Source organism: Pezoporus occidentalis, unplaced genomic scaffold (genome assembly GCF_034315485.1).
Source record: "Pezoporus occidentalis ecotype Australia unplaced genomic scaffold, CSIRO_AGI_Poc_V1 ctg7, whole genome shotgun sequence".
Classification (NCBI taxonomy): Eukaryota; Metazoa; Chordata; class Aves; order Psittaciformes; family Psittacidae; genus Pezoporus; species Pezoporus occidentalis.
In genome coordinates, this window is record NW_026916052.1 from 11,010,037 (window position 1) to 11,025,594 (window position 15,558).

Genomic DNA, 15,558 nt, shown 5'->3' on the forward strand with positions numbered 1-15,558 from the left:
TCTCAGAGGGGGGAGGAAAGGAAGGCACTTATGTCTTTGATTATAAGAATTTTTGTAGTAACCATTTTTGCTCCAACATCTGTGAGGTTGAACTAAATCAGAGGCTCTGATTAGCAAACATGAACTGAGAAGGAGAAAAACGCTTTAATTGGTATTCTTCAAAGGCATTGATGTTTGTGGATCAAGTCATCTTGCATTCCTGTCAGCTGGTCTGGTTTTCTACTGTCAGATCATCTGACTGTACTATGTATAATTGCCTATTTATTGTCTTTCAACCCTTCTGTTTTTTAAGTCTCTCCAAGTTATCTTGTTGGACAGGACTTTGGACAATGATAGGGCTTTTTCTTTGAAAATATGTAATCCCCATTAAATATCATTGGGGATATTAAATATCCACTTGCCTAATTTCATGGTTTATTTACTTGACTTAATTTTAAATGTCCTTAAATTTCGTGTGGGGTTAGAATCAAGCCATCAATTTGGAATTTTTTTTTTGTTGTTGCTGTCTGAAAATACCTTGCTCAAAGACTATTGCTGTGTAAGTGAATAATACAAGATGAATATTTAAGAATGTATTTCTAATATTCTTGTTTTGTTTCTCGGTGGTGGTTTGGGCTGTCCCTAGCTTCATCATGCAGATGTGGTGGTAGTTTGCAGTACAAAACCTGATGATGTTCCTGTGAGCTGGATAAAGCCTGGAACCACCATAATCAGTTGTTCTCATGATTTGCTGTCAGGTAAGAGGCGTTAAAAGACAACATGTTTTGAAAATGATGTGTGACAAGTCTTTGAGCTAAGTGTGTGGCACACTGGTGGCAACAAAATATGGTTGAAAGCTATGTCTTTGGGAAAGAGCTTTTAAAAGTGGGTGTTTGTGTACAGGGGATGTATACATATGTCTCTGATATATAAATAGGAAATAGATATCGTGTGAAGGAAGAAAGGCTGGAACAGATTCTTTGTACCAGGATTCTTAAATAAATTATGATACCGTGGATTCAAAGAATCCAGAGGGAAGACGTTTGGGTCATCAGATGAGCTATTATTTAGTGGTGTTTTATACAGCGTATTATCCAGTGACTTTTGTGGACTCATCTGGAACATGGAGAAAAGAGGGTTAAAAAAGTCACCTGCCAAGTGCTGTGAAGCTCTTTAGGAGAGTAGAGAAATCGTGTGTAGCTGACAACAGGAAGAATGTCTCCTGTAGTAATTACTCCTACAAGAAAAGTTTGGATTCCCATCCTCCCTCTTCCCTGACTGGTGTGGAGAGAGGGTGTATGTTCATTAATTTCTCAGTTTAAAAATGCTATAGAATTGTATTAGGAATAAAACTAAGAAAGTTTCCCAGAAGTTACTGTATTCTATTGCTAGAATTGCATTTCCTGTAAAATTCCTTGCAGTCCTGTGACGATCCCTAGGTATTTTGTAGATTTTTCGTATGTATATGGATTTGACTGTTCATTGTCCAGATGGGATTATTCTGTGAATGTGTGAGAAACTAAAGAAGTACATGGGTAGTGTGATTGGTTAATGTGTTTTTCTAAATCTATTACAAGTGTGCTTATTGACATCTATTGATACAAAACTGGGGAAACGGGAACAAGGCCAAGAAAAACTAATTGTATGGTTCTTAAACTAGGGGTATTCCCTATGGACAAATTAAGCAGTCTATGCAGAGCTAATGCAAGATCAGGCTCGTAATAAAGCAGCTGTTGTTGCCATGCAAAGTGTGGCCATAGATATTCCTTTCCTTGTCTTTCATGATATCCTCTTGACTTGACCACATGCTATGGATGTGGGAGATCTGTGTTATAATTCACTCAATTGTCTGAAGACATCTGGGCATTCATCTTCCACCTCCCAGAACAGTGCTCTGATCCTAATGAAGATCACAAGATTGGGTACTGAGCCTTGTTCCTTGCTGATGCTGCGTGAGTTGTCCAGAAGTAATTAATTTTTTCTTTTTCCTAGCGTAGTGATTAGGAGACTCCTCACATATTTAATGACCACTTATTTTGCATAGGGATTGGTGGATATAATTGTTAAACATTTGTAGGGCAGGGCTTGGAGCACAGGTCTCTCCAGCAGGTACCCAATCTACTAGTGTAACATACTCTTTTATGAAGGAGGAATGGGGGAAAAAGGGAAAGGGACAGAAAAGAGAGAATGGTGGTACGGTGGTAGCACCTATAAAAAAAATAAATAAATAAATGAAAAAAAATAGTCCCTCCTCATTTGAATCCTTCTAAGCAGAAACCTCTTAGGTGTTAGACTCAGGGTAGAGGTGCAGGTCTATGAAGGCAGGGTGGGGGTAAGCCAATCCTAGCAGTCTGAGTGGCACTGATAATGGCAACTCTTGCGGCTCTATGTACTGTCTGGTCCAAATCTCACTTTCATATACCTAGTTCTCTTCCCCTGTTGCAGAGAGAGTCTGGGTCTTCAGAGACCTAAAAGTTAAGCAGTATAACTATGCCATGTCTTGAGACTTAAGAATTATATATATATGTAAGTATATATACGCATATATATAAAAACACTTAAGTATTTGCTCTATAGAACTATAGATAGTATTAGTGTTTCCCTTGCCTAAAAGATTGCTGTTAGGAAAACTGCATTAAAACATTTGAGTGGTGTTCACGTACCACAGCACTTCATTTTTAAGGCAGGAGATTTGGCATAAGCATATAGATTTGCATTTTTCAAATTGTAGCAGTGGGCCATGCCAAGTATTTCTTTGGAAAGGCAGCATGAGATTTTTAGCATGATAATTTGAATAGAGTTTATATACCAAGTGTCTGTCTACCAAGTGTCTATCTGTTTTTATGGTTATGCTTTTGAGATTGTCAGAATCTTGGAGAAACTCCGAAAGAATAGCAGAAGTGCATTTTAGCAGCTTAAAAAAATCTGGCCTCAAGACTTACTGGAGAGTGAAACATGGGTGTATGTTTGACAGGAAGAATGTACTTAGTTTAATTGCAAGATATTTATTAAAAGCCTATTGTGGAATATTCATGACCTTTGAGAAGAAACTGAGTCTTACAACTGACTCTTCACTTTCAATATGTGGTAGAATCTGGCTGAGGTGCTTGGAAATTGCTCTGGATTTTTTCTTGCTTTAGAAATGTCCAGCTTAACATCTGTGGGGTTACAGGAGTTAAGTGAAACCTGAAAGCAACAATGACCATGAAATTACTTTTATTCTAGCTAGATGATGGCTAGATTTCTATCTTTCATAGTTATACATGTAGTATAACACACTCAAATGTTTTAAAAGCCCTCAAAATTTGGAAGGACATGGCTGAATTGGGCAGCCAGGAGAATAAAAGCTAAAAGAGCTTGCTCCAAAGTGGCAGATATTTTTTCAAGGACTTTTTTTTTAACCTGATCAAAGATTTTTAAATTATCACAATTTCAAAACATTCTCCAATTTCTAGCAGTGGAAAATCTCCTTCTGCTTCACTAATGATTTTGGAATCAAATGAGTGCTGATAGTGTTATGCAGGAAAATACATTGTATGTAAATGTATAGAAATGAAAATAATTTTCTGAACAAAACTTAAGGGTACCAGATTATTTGGGTTTTGATGTCCAGCTCCTTTGGGGTCACTTGAAAGCTGATGCTCATATGATTTAAGTACATTAGTGGGAAATTCAACCATTTCCCTGCTTCTTCTCTATTCAAAACTGCTTGAGCAGACAGGCAGCACATGACAGCAACTCTGCACGGTAGGGTATGAATAGATGGGTGGATGGGCCTCTGTTGGGGTGAGTCAGAGGGGGGAGCACCATGTCTGCAGTTCAGCTGATCTTCTGGCCGTAATCCAAAGCAGAGTGCTATTCTGTCTCCATCTGGAAAATTTATCCTAAGAGAGCTGTTGCAATCCTGTGATTGTCTTGCAAGCTCATGTGTGCATGACTTTCACATTTAACTTCCCCTTCACCCCTGTAAAAGCCTGGTTAGTCATTTGTGGGGTGAGTGTGTAGCATACGCAGCCTGAGAGAAGTAGTTTATTGAAGGGAAATGTCTAATTCTGGTATGCATTTACACACATGCTAGCTCTGCCCTGATAAAGAAGTTGTATTAAGCCAAATAACATAAAAAGTTGATATGTTTCTGTAAAGCACAGCTGTCTGAAAGGGGATTTTAAACTTCATTCTTCCTACTTCATTTGTCTCTTTGGCAGCTCTCCCAGCTTGGTCTCAAAGCAACAACAGTCAACTTATGACTGTGATAGACTGTTCCAGTAAAACTCCTCTGTCTGAGTCTAAATCTGAGCATCTCCAGAAGGCTCTTTGCTTTTTTTTTTTTCTTTTTTGAATTTTAAAAGGATTTTTGAGGCACATTCTTAATTAGAGTTTAATGCTAGGACTGTCACCTTCTGCTTCATTAGCTCTGTCACTGATGTATGGATGCCACTCAGGCTCCAGCCCAAGGTTTCTGTGGCCTGCCACCACTGGGACCCTTGTTGGGAGGGGTAATTGTGCAAGGCAATGTGAGCGTTTTATGATGTACAGATGGGATGAGTAGAGTGAGAGCTTGACCAGGTCATGGTTTGCACTTCAGTTCCCCTGTGGGGGAAAGGTTAAAGCTGTCACCATACAGTTGTTATTTTTTATTACAGTAATGTCTACGCCCTTCAGAATGCAGCTAGGGCCTTGATATGCCCACAGAGACTAAGATGTGAATTTTGGCAAAATTGTGTCTACATAAAAGTCAATAAGCAACAGCAGAACAAGCCAGAAGAATCATTACAAGAAAATGACAAAATAATGTTTACTTAGGGTAGCTAATATGTGATTATTATATGATATATTGCCACTAGAAACAATTCTAACTATGTCTAAAGCTGGAGTCTGAATTGTGTAGACTTCAGAATATGTACTTTTAATGTCACATTCATGAAGATAATTCCTGCTGCTCAAAAAATCTTGCGTATTCTGTTTCCAAGTTATAAATCCCATTGGATAATAATCCTATATATTACTTTGTGACCCTTTCATTGTCCTCTCTCGTTGTAATGGGTGTGTGGAAAAGAAGACAGGCTTTACTATGCTCTTGTAGGTGTTCTGTTGTATAAATATGTATAGCTATTTAAATCCTCACAGCTGCCTTGCACTTTTTCTCACACCTTTTGCATTTTGTTTGTTTGCTTTGTTGGTTTTTGGGTTGATTTGGTTTGTTTTGTTTTTGTTGTTTTGGTTCAAAAGCAATAATTTGGATCCTGGAATTGATCTCAGTGTTTCCCTCTTTTCTTTTTGAGGTATTCATATGCTTTATCATATGCACATGTGTAATATGCACATTATGCATGTATGTTTGTGTAATATGCTTCAGATCATACAGTTACTCCCTGATTTTTCACTGTATATCCATCCTCCTGGGTGATTTTGTTCAAAATATTAAAGAAGCCACCTACAATTTTGTCAGTGATGTTAAATTTCAAGTCAACATTGAGAAATTTTTTGACTGGAAATAGCTTTCAACTACACATGCTCCCACTCACAAAAGCTTTGTGATTTATTAATGCCATACTTCTGTTTTACAGAGAAACACAACTATGGTCAGCAAGACAACCATACTGCTGAAAACGCTGTTGGTTCTCTCACAATAGCAATGCGAATGCAGGTTAGTGTAACTTCAGACGTAAATTTGTTGCTTTTTCTGTAAACTGCAGAAATTGCTTCCTCAGCTTAGATTTTATTTGTTTTGCTCTTTTAAACATCTTTAATAGCAAGTGTTACTCAGCAGGGTGAATCATGCCTGCTACATTTAATTAGAGAAAAGAATATTAAATATTAGACATGATCCTTCTGGTGATTACAGTAAAGCTTGGCAGAAGCACTGTGTCAATAGACTAATGTTACTTATTCTGGTAAAACAGTGAAGATTAATTGTATCTGCGCACATTTATGTGGTGTGATGGATAGAGGGTCCAAAAGTTTGTTGTTTCATGTGGAAGCAGCATAAATCAGTGAACAATTGATATCTTCCATTATTTTTAAGGTATGAGAAAAGAACAGTAACTCTACATCTCACCAGAATAAAATCTCCAAGTGCCTAGAGTCTTTTCTCTGCCACTTACGTGTTAATGGTCTTGTTTGTTTTTGACAAACAACAGAACAGTTATAATGCCGTGTTTTTTCTTTCCTCCTAAAACCATGAAATGGAAAGATCTTGAATTTGTTTTTTTTTTTGTTTGTTTGGGTTTTTTTTGTTAGCCTTTGCTGTAGAAGTTATTTCAACATACTCATACTCTTGAGATCATTTGAAATTAGCGTTTAGCATTTACGATACAGCTGGTGTGTGCTGTTTTCTTGTTTAAAAACAGAACATGGTAAAAACCACAGAGCGATGGATCCAGTCCCAGCAGTACAGGAAGTGGGACCTCCGCTGCTTGAAACTGCAGCCTCTCTCCCCAGTGCCCAGGTAATAAGTGCAAAAGAGTAGACAAATGTTAAATGTGACAATGAACCTAAAAATGGTCCACGTCTAATCAGTTTTTAATCATCTTATGTGGACTTCACGTTGTGCTGTTTTGCCGTATGCCTCATTGTGACCATGTCCTTCTGTTTCCTATCAATTTTTACTTTATGATGTACACTGGAGCCAATCTTTATTTGATGAAGACCTAAAGTTGGAAGGTTTCATTGAGGGAGGGAGATGAAGCCTTGTGTAACATCAACAGAAATACAAATGCAGGAAGTTCCTAATCACTAAGCCTTACTGTAGAAAGGTGTTTATGGATCTAGTTGAGACCCAGTGGTTTCAATGGCATTTGATCTTATACTTATTTTCTTCCCTCAGTAGAAGTACTTTCTCCTGCATTAGACTTTTATATTCCTGTGTAGATGTGTAAAGCAGGAAGCATATTTATTCTCATAACCAGAATCTTTTAAATCAGTTCCTGTCACTTACCTCCCAAGGCCAGTGTCTGGACCTTAGGGATTTTACATCTGCCTTGGCACAGTTGCTGACATATCTGATGTTTAGATCATCCTGAGCTCTTCACTGTGCTGAAGTGCTTTTCTGGATGTTGGTTGTATTGGGGGACAGAGGGAGGAAACAAGCACCTGAAGTGTGGCTCTAGCATGTAGGTAAGCATGGAAAATGTTTTTGTGCTTATTTCTGTGCTTGCTTCTGAGCCATTCAGCTGCTGAAGGGACCTCCTATAGGACGAAAGGCAAAGAGAACTGGGACTGCTCAGCCTGGAGAAGAGAAGGCTCAGGAAGATCTTATTAATCTGTATAAACACAATGAATACAAATAAAAGGATACAAAGAGTACAAAGCCAGGCTTTTCCCACTGCTGCCCAGTGGCAGGACCAGAGGTAGTGAGCACAAACTGAAATACAGGAAGCTCCAGCTGAACATCAAGAAACACTCTTGCTGTGAGGGTGACCAAGCTCTGACACAGATTGCACAGGGAGGTTGCTGTGTCGCCATCCTTGCAAATATTCAACCTCTACCTGGATGTGGTCCAGGGCAACTAACTGGCTCTAGATGGAGGACTGGACCAGATGACCTCCAGAGGTCTTCTTCATCCTCAGCCAATCTGTGATTCTGTAATTCTGAATCCCACTGCTGTGTTCTTGGAAAGCTGTAGAAAAATGTTTTCTTTTCTAAGCATTTTGATTCTGTTTTCACTGTCTCTTAACAACAGTTTAATGAGAATGGAGGCAATTGTAATTTAAAACAGAGATGGCAAAGAACAAGTTTTCTGTTGTACCTGGAGGCACAAGGGGGAAGAAATACTTGAGCTTTTCCTGGGCCAGCATGTAACGTTTCTAGAATTAAAGCCTGAAAAGTCTATCCTTAAATAATACGGCTAAAAGGTAGAGTAAAGCATATGGTGTCATGAGCATGATGGTAAAAAAAACTCTCAAAAAGGTATTCCCAACCCTCTCTATGACATTGTGTGTTTAGTACATCAGTATTTGCATAATAAATATATAATGGCTATAACCAGTAATAGGAATTCCATTTATTTGATAATAGCTTTATGTCTTTTTTTCTTTTAAATGTAAAGTAACTCATCAGGTGGAAAGTATCCTGCAATAAAGTGTAATCTTACAGTAATACACTGTGTTGTGTGGAAACAGATGGGGTTTTCACTGAAAATGAGGCAAAGCTGCTTAAGCACTAAAACTAGGAACATCTGCTTTTGGATTTCTGTGAGATCTGGGTGTTAATTGAAGTATTTCCAAAGATACTGCAAATGGAACAGAAGATTTTCTTGCAAATACGCAATAAAAAGAAATCCAAGGACACAGGCAGAGCAGAGGTAGAGCCTTACCACATCTTTAAAATTTTCCTGTGTTTTATCACTTACATTGTCAGTGGTGGACACTTACAGTATCAGTGAAGCCACTGTTGCACATTTCCAGCAATATTGAATAATGTAACTTATTGAATAATGCTGTTATGTCCAATATAGAAATTATATTGTTAAACTAAAAGAGCTAGCTACAAATGTAGACTTCTAAATGTTAGTTACAATCAAATCCTTAATTTCCTGTTTTAGAAAATACTTTTACCAGAAATAATAGACTAGACATAAACATTTCATGTGTTGTTTAGTGCCTGTAGTAGTTAAGGTATGAACATAAATTCATTATGAAATTATGCCTTTTATCACTTTATAGTGGGCATCAGTGTGCAATCTGTCACTAAAGATTTTCTTAATTGTTAAAAGTCTCTTTGCCTTAAAGGTCCTTGGAGAAATTTCAGATGGGAAAATGAGGACAGTAGTGGTTTTATCAACCAGGAACTATTGGAATTCTCTGGCAAATTTACTTCTAAAAATATTTGTAATCTTATTTATCTAGAAATGCTTTACCTTTTAATTTATTTGTAAGTGTACAGCTTAGTTAGTTTTGCTTCTTCCACTTTTTGCCAGTAGTGGTACCTGCAGGATGAGAAAAGCTTCATTGTTTCTTCCAGAGATCTCGGGGAAGAATTTTTATCCCAAGGGATGAAGGAAATAGGAAGGACTGAGGTTGCTGCAGCAAGTCTTGATAGTCTGAGTTGAGGTTTGAAATAATAGTTTCTGTCTTTTAGTAAAGAGGCTGATACATTAGTAGGAAAGGGGAAAAAAAAGGCAGATTGACTTTCTACCACACTGTCATCAACAAACCAGTATTTTTCTGTGACTCAGGTTGTTTTTATGGAGAGAGTTTTGAATGAAAACTAAGTATTCTTTGCCACGTGATGTTTGTAAGCCCCTCTATCTTGTGTTCTTGATACATTTTTATGGCTAGTCATATTTAAAGTAATGCTAAAGGTTTCTTTTTAAAAAAAGGTTTATTTAAAGAAAGTCTTGTATGCAAGAGGATGTGCTCAGTATGTCTTTGAAAGAAAGCAGATTCCAGATTAGCATATGCAATGAAATGGTCATCCACCCAACCAGTGAGTGCTGTGATTGGAAACCTTGTCCTCTAGTACTGGGTTATGTCATGGTTCGTGTTTCACTTAGCTGGTGAAGGCTACAAAAGTGGGATACTTGAGAATTAGAATTGAATAATGGTCCCAGTTTAGGATATCCTCAAAGAATGGCAAACAATCAAGTTGGCAGAAGCTGATTATTTGCTGCTAGATGGAGAACAGCCGAGGTCCACACATAGAGTTGAAATCTGGCAGTAGTTCTGTGTCCATCCGTGGGAATTTGAAGTCTTGCAGACTGTTTGAAAGTTCAGGACATTAGCTTTGATTCCATTGCCAGATTCTATCTTAAAAATATTGCAATCAACTGAAAGTGCAGGAAGGAATTTAGCTTGGTTAGGCAGAAAGTAATTAATCTCTTGGTAATTTTTTTGCTTGCTTTTTTGGTGATGTGAGCAGTTCAAAGCCAAAGGAGACAACTGTTCGCAGCTTGTGTGTCATGTACTGAACTTTACTGCCATGGGAGCTTACAGCTGCTAAACACTTATGTGGACATAAGGGGCAACTAGGTCGAGCTCACAGATGAAAAATCCATGAAGGAGTATTAAATCCAAAGACCCCAGGTGGTATAGGTCAGGAACTGTAGATATGATAGTATCCCCAGCCTACAGCCACCTCCCCTCTGGCAGTCTACCATGTGTGCTTGCACTATGCTTGTTCTTTTACCTCAGCTGCCACTCAGACCCTGCTGGAAATAGTTTCTAAGCTCACTGGACTTCTGGCCTGAGCCCTGTGCATTAAACTTGTCCTGTGTGGCCATTGTCATTTTAGCTGCATTTTAGAAGTGTATGAGTTGATCTTCAAGTGCCTTGTTTCCTCCGGTGCCCTCATGGGAGAGTAGCAAGGCCTAGTTTGCTTGGCAGTACCTGCTGATAAAAGGCGTTACATGCACAAGCATCAGGTTTAGCTAATGTGTTTATGTGACTGTTGGCCAAGGAATGTATGCACTTCTTAGTAAAGTGGATGTGCTGAATATACTGGGAGGGAGAAGAAGAAAAACAAAACCAGAAACATCCATTCCGGTAGGACACACTTGAACATCCAGCAGGCACATCTCTAGTTTGACATGTAAGCATTACATAATATTTGGAATCTGATTAAACAAGAGAACTCTGTGAAATTGTAGCAATTAACAAACACTGCATGTGATTCTCAATGTTATATTAGGTGTTAGTTAATACTAAGGTTTGGTTAATAAAATGTGAGAGAGGATTGAAAAACTGATTACAGTAACCCCATTGTTGGAGTATTTGCTGTTGTTTTGTGCTCTGTTGTCGACCACCTAAGCTGAGAGAAATCTCCTGGCTCCTATTTGTTTTCTTTTCCAGTGATATTGAGATTTCCCGAGCACAGAGTCCAAAAGCTGTTGATGTACTTGCCAAGGAGATAGGATTGCTTACAGATGAAATTGAGATCTATGGCCAAACCAAAGCCAAAGTACGTTTGTCCCTGCTGGAAAGGTTAAAGGATCAACCAGATGGAAAATATGTTCTAGTTGCTGGGTAAGAATGTACAGTTATGTCATTAATATCCACTCTTTCCATTCATATTAATACAAACATGCAGCTTACATCTTTTGAATACACTGCACAACTAAGAACCCTGAATGTTTTTGGCTGTATGTTGCTCTCTTCTGAAAGTGAGCAGTTTTGAAAATCTTTGAAGTAACACAACTTTTCTTCCAAACTGTTATTACTGAAGTAAAGTATATTTTATATAAGGTAGCTTGTTCTAAGCATCTTAAATGTTATCTATTGGTGTGTGGAGGTTTTCTTACTGTTTTATCAGTATTTTAAATGTTTAACTCAAGTATATAAGTCTGTGTGTATTGTCGCTGTTTATAAACACACTTTAACAGAAGCTGCATGCTAATCTGTTGATATTAACAACAAATACTTTTTTTATTGAAGAACAGAGAACAAAGTTAAAAAAGGCTTTTTTTTTCCTCTGAAATGTAGACATGTCTCCAGGCAAGCTTATCCTGCTCTCTGTTCCCATGATTATGGTAAATGCTATGCTCAGCAGGGATTATCCTCTTCTCTTCTGAAGAGATATATATTTTTTTCTGCATTCAGTGACACAACATTTTTTCATTCACCTTGTTTGCTAAGTAGAAGCTTCTATTTGTGCACAAACATGAAGGTTTTCATTAGTGTTTAAATTGCATATGTTCTTTATATTCTGAATTTATATGGTTGTTTCCTTGTAAGTAAAAACAATCAGGTTTAAAATACAACTTTATGCTGATGCAGAAGGCTGTTCTTAACTGCCTTGATTTACTAATACCTCAGCTGGGGTAGTGTTTCAAAAACCGTTTGCTTTACTGCCTCCCTATAGGGACAACCTGGATTTCTGGCAGTATCTGAGGTGAAGCTGTTGTAGACTGAGGGACATGGTGTTACAAAGCTGAGGCAGACAAGTTATGAAGCTGTCTTCAAAGCTATGTAATAGAAGTGCAGCATACAAAGATGTTCCTGGAGGACATTGGATCAGTTGTTTTAAGAGAAAGAAACAATAGCTGGTTGAGCTTGGTTTCCTTCAGTAGAGTTTTATTTTGTGTTTTGCTGTTCTGGAGAAAGAAAAGCAGATTCAGCATTTGGCTGAGTTTGAAAGAAGTTGCTACGGTGTGCTTTCAGGCTTATGTTGTCAACGGCATCAATTGGCCACCATGCTGCAGGCTGTGCCAGCCCTCTAGCAGAATCATAGAGTCATAGAATAGTTAGGGTTGGAAATGACCTTAAGATCATTTAGTTCCAACCCCCCTGCCATGGGCAGGGACACCTCACACTAAGCCATGTCACCCAAGGCTCTGTCCAGCCTGGCCTTGAACACCGCCAGGGATGGAGCATTCACAACTTCCCGGGGCAACCCATTTCAGTGCTTCACCACTCTTACAGTAAAGAACTTCTTCCTTACATCCTGTCTAAACTTCCCCTGCTTAAGTTTAAACCCGTTACCCCTTGTCCTATCACTACAGTCCCCAGTGAAGAGTCCCTCCCCAGCATCCTTATAGGCCCCCTTCAGATACTGGAAGGCTGCTGTGAGGTCTCCACACAGCCTTCTCTTCTCCAGGCTGAACAGCCCCAACTTTCTCAGCCTGTCTTCATATGGGAGGTGCTCCTCGTGGCCCTCCTCTGGACACAGCACAGCTTATTCGAAAATATTTGGAGGTGGAAGATAGCATGATGCAAAGCCCCATTCAGCTGGATTTTAGTTGTATCATATTGCATGCACTATTTCTTTCTCTCCCAGTCTTTCCAAGGAAAGCATCAAGCAATTGTCCAAATGCTGTTTTGTTAGCACAGGCAGAAGTTTATATACATGTGGAAGAAATGGGGAAGTTTTAAGTAGCAGGATGAAAAGCTGTCAACAAATAGAAAACTGTATGTTAAGTTTATATGACATGTATGAAGAGTGAACTGTGTTACACAAATGTTTGGGTTTGGTACCTACACTACTTGATTATGCAGTATATTACTATTTGTAACAGAAGTCATTGCATCTGGTGGGGTGCGTAAGAAGCCCATCTGCTGTACAAGCAGTGCCTGGGTGAAGTGGTTACAATGGTGGGAACATTCTCTTCTGAGAGAGTTCAAAGTTCGAGTTTGAATTATTGCCCATATAAAATACATGTAGAACTTGCATTTATGTGTTCTCAGCTGTTCTCATTTGCTGAAATGACTGTAGCAGATAATGATTTCAAGAAAAGTGGGGAGCTACATCTGGTGGGGAAATGTTTATTATGATGAAAACTGAGTATCACTCCAGTGTGGAAACTGGGGAGTGAAATAGTATCCTCAGTTGCCTTCCTCATCCTCTCCCTGACAAGACAAGGTCAACCAAAACTTTTGGTCTACCACTTGGAGGATTATGGTGTTTGTTCACAATAACCAAAGGTACTTAGAAATTCTTTTAGAATGATGAGGTATAAAGCTTCAGAATAAGTTTCCAGTGCTTCAGAGGAAACATCTAAGATACATGGTTGTACTTCAGGGTATTTGGTCTGATGGAAATATATATATATATATTATGTATGATGTGTACTTTTTGTAAGTGAAGGTAGTGAAAAATGTGTGTATTCAATAAGCTGCAAAATCTCTAACCTCTGCCCATGATGCAGCCAGTAACATTTGTGCCTGTAATTCCACAATTGGATTTTAATGTTTCATGATGTCTAGGAATGATAAATACTTCCTTCAAATGTGCTTCTAGTTTATTCCTGATGTGCCCAGACTTGTTCTGAATAGCAAGATGCAACCACATGTACCTTTTTATCTGTAAGGATAGGTGTATTGAAAATAGGATGAAGACTTAATTTCTCCATGACTTCAATATTCCTCTGTGTGGAGAGCATTCTTTCACTTTTTTCATTCTTAGTTGGGGTTTTGTGTGTGTGACTTGTTACAGGGCTCATGTCACCTTGGGGTATTGTGGTTTTAGCCCAGCCGGTAACTAAGAGCCACAAGTTATCATGCAGTAATTAGCTCTTGGGCATCCACTGACTGTATTCAGGCTCTTAGTGTACTAAAAAAGGATTATGTTGCAGGATATATTAACTTAAACTGCCTTCCCATTCACTGCAAGCTGAGAGCATGCAAAGGAATGAAGCTTGCACATGACCTAGTAGCTAAGTTCAGTAGCTAAGTTTAGAATAACTTAATCATGCATTCAAGTATGTGGATGGCATATTTGTAAGCACAATAGTAAACTGCCTCTAAAACGTATTAGACCCTGTGTGTTCCAGCAGTTTGTTTTTAAATGCTTCAGTGCTGTGGGTTTTACCAGATAATTCTGACTTGTTCCCTTCAAAAATGCAAGCAGAAGTATAACAGGATGTGGAAAAAATATGGAATATAGTGCTGCTTTTACTAAGAAACATGCTGGATTTTGAATGCTGGAAATGTAAAATCATTACTTTTGACCTGACATTAATAGGTTGTTTTGTGATGAACTACCCTGTTGGTTAGATAAAAATTGAAGGTAATGAATACTAACTTAATGCTTGTACAAGTTGTATGATGGTAAATATTTTAGGGACATAAATTTCAGATTTGGAATTGCATTTACTTCTCATGGGTATGGATTGGTTTGGATTTCTTTTCACTGTATTTCTTGGGCCACAAGGTGCTTATAAGAAAAATGGTAGACATCAAGAAAAAAAAAAGAAAAGGAAAAATAGAGGGAAGAATAGGAGTGGAAAATACCACTGTGTTGGTGCACTGAAAAATGTGACAGTCCAAAGCGAAGTCATGGCTGAGACAGTTTGTCGTGTATTCCATATGTCATTGCACAGCTCCTGACTAGGATTGCCTTGGATGAGTTTGTCGGCTTTTAAGAGTTTGTAGCTGTGGATTCCTTAGTCTGTTCTGGCTTTGTTCAGTCATTTTAGCTTCACAGTGACCACTGTGCTTTCATACCAGGAAGCTCAAGTGCTATTTTGAGGATGCCACTGCAATGTTGTCATAATCTCACCTCCACAAATTTGGAATTGCAACACTTCTGTGCTCAGAAACAAATTTCTGACAGCTGTAATTTTGTATGGGAGATGTGTGTAGGTGAGGCTTTCATTTATGGGAACTCAATTGCCCATGCCCCCCATTGCTCGGCTTTGCAGGCTTCCAGGTGGATCACAGGAATGGTGAACTCATTAAAATCTTGAATATTGCTGATACTGATGAGTTGAAGATAGAAAATTTGAAAAAAGAGAATTGTCACGTATCCAGCAAAGTTCTTGCTGGAGTCACAGCGGCTGGGGTAGCTGTGAGGAGGTTACAGCTGGTGCAGTGTATCATCTCACTGTTTATTTTCTCTTTGTGAGACCTCATGTAGCTTTCCCACAGAAACAGCTCCGCTGCAAGCTAATGTGATGTATAACAAACAAACAAAAAGTCTGCATATTCTTATCTTTGTTTTGATATACATAAAAAGAGAAGGCTTTCCAATGTTATGGAAAACTTAACTTTGCCAAGGAGCTGGTGACTCCTTGGTAGGTGGCAAAGTTTTAAGGAGGAAAGTGATTGTGAGGTTTCTGTGCTTAGATTGAAACCATATTAAGGAAAATTGAAGAATAATGCAAATGGAGGTAAAAGCACTATATTTTAAAGGAGGGGTGATTTTCCC

At 38.4% G+C, this 15,558-nt stretch overlaps 1 protein-coding gene across 3 annotated transcripts in view; it reads left to right on the forward strand.

Moving 5' to 3' along the window:
* MTHFD1L (methylenetetrahydrofolate dehydrogenase (NADP+ dependent) 1 like) overlaps positions 1 to 15,558 on the forward strand; it is a 153,281-nt gene that overhangs the window by 14,983 nt on the left and 122,740 nt on the right. For 2 of the 3 annotated variants that reach the window (XM_062641747.1, XM_062641740.1), the window contains 4 exons: positions 626 to 737; positions 5,547 to 5,626; positions 6,330 to 6,427; positions 10,767 to 10,940. In XM_062641747.1, the coding sequence (XP_062497731.1) occupies positions 626 to 737; positions 5,547 to 5,626; positions 6,330 to 6,427; positions 10,767 to 10,940 (464 nt within the window). Of the gene's footprint in view, positions 1 to 625; positions 738 to 5,546; positions 5,627 to 6,329; positions 6,428 to 10,766; positions 10,941 to 15,558 lie in introns of those variants that run through there. The other variant, XM_062641742.1, reaches the window with a different exon arrangement.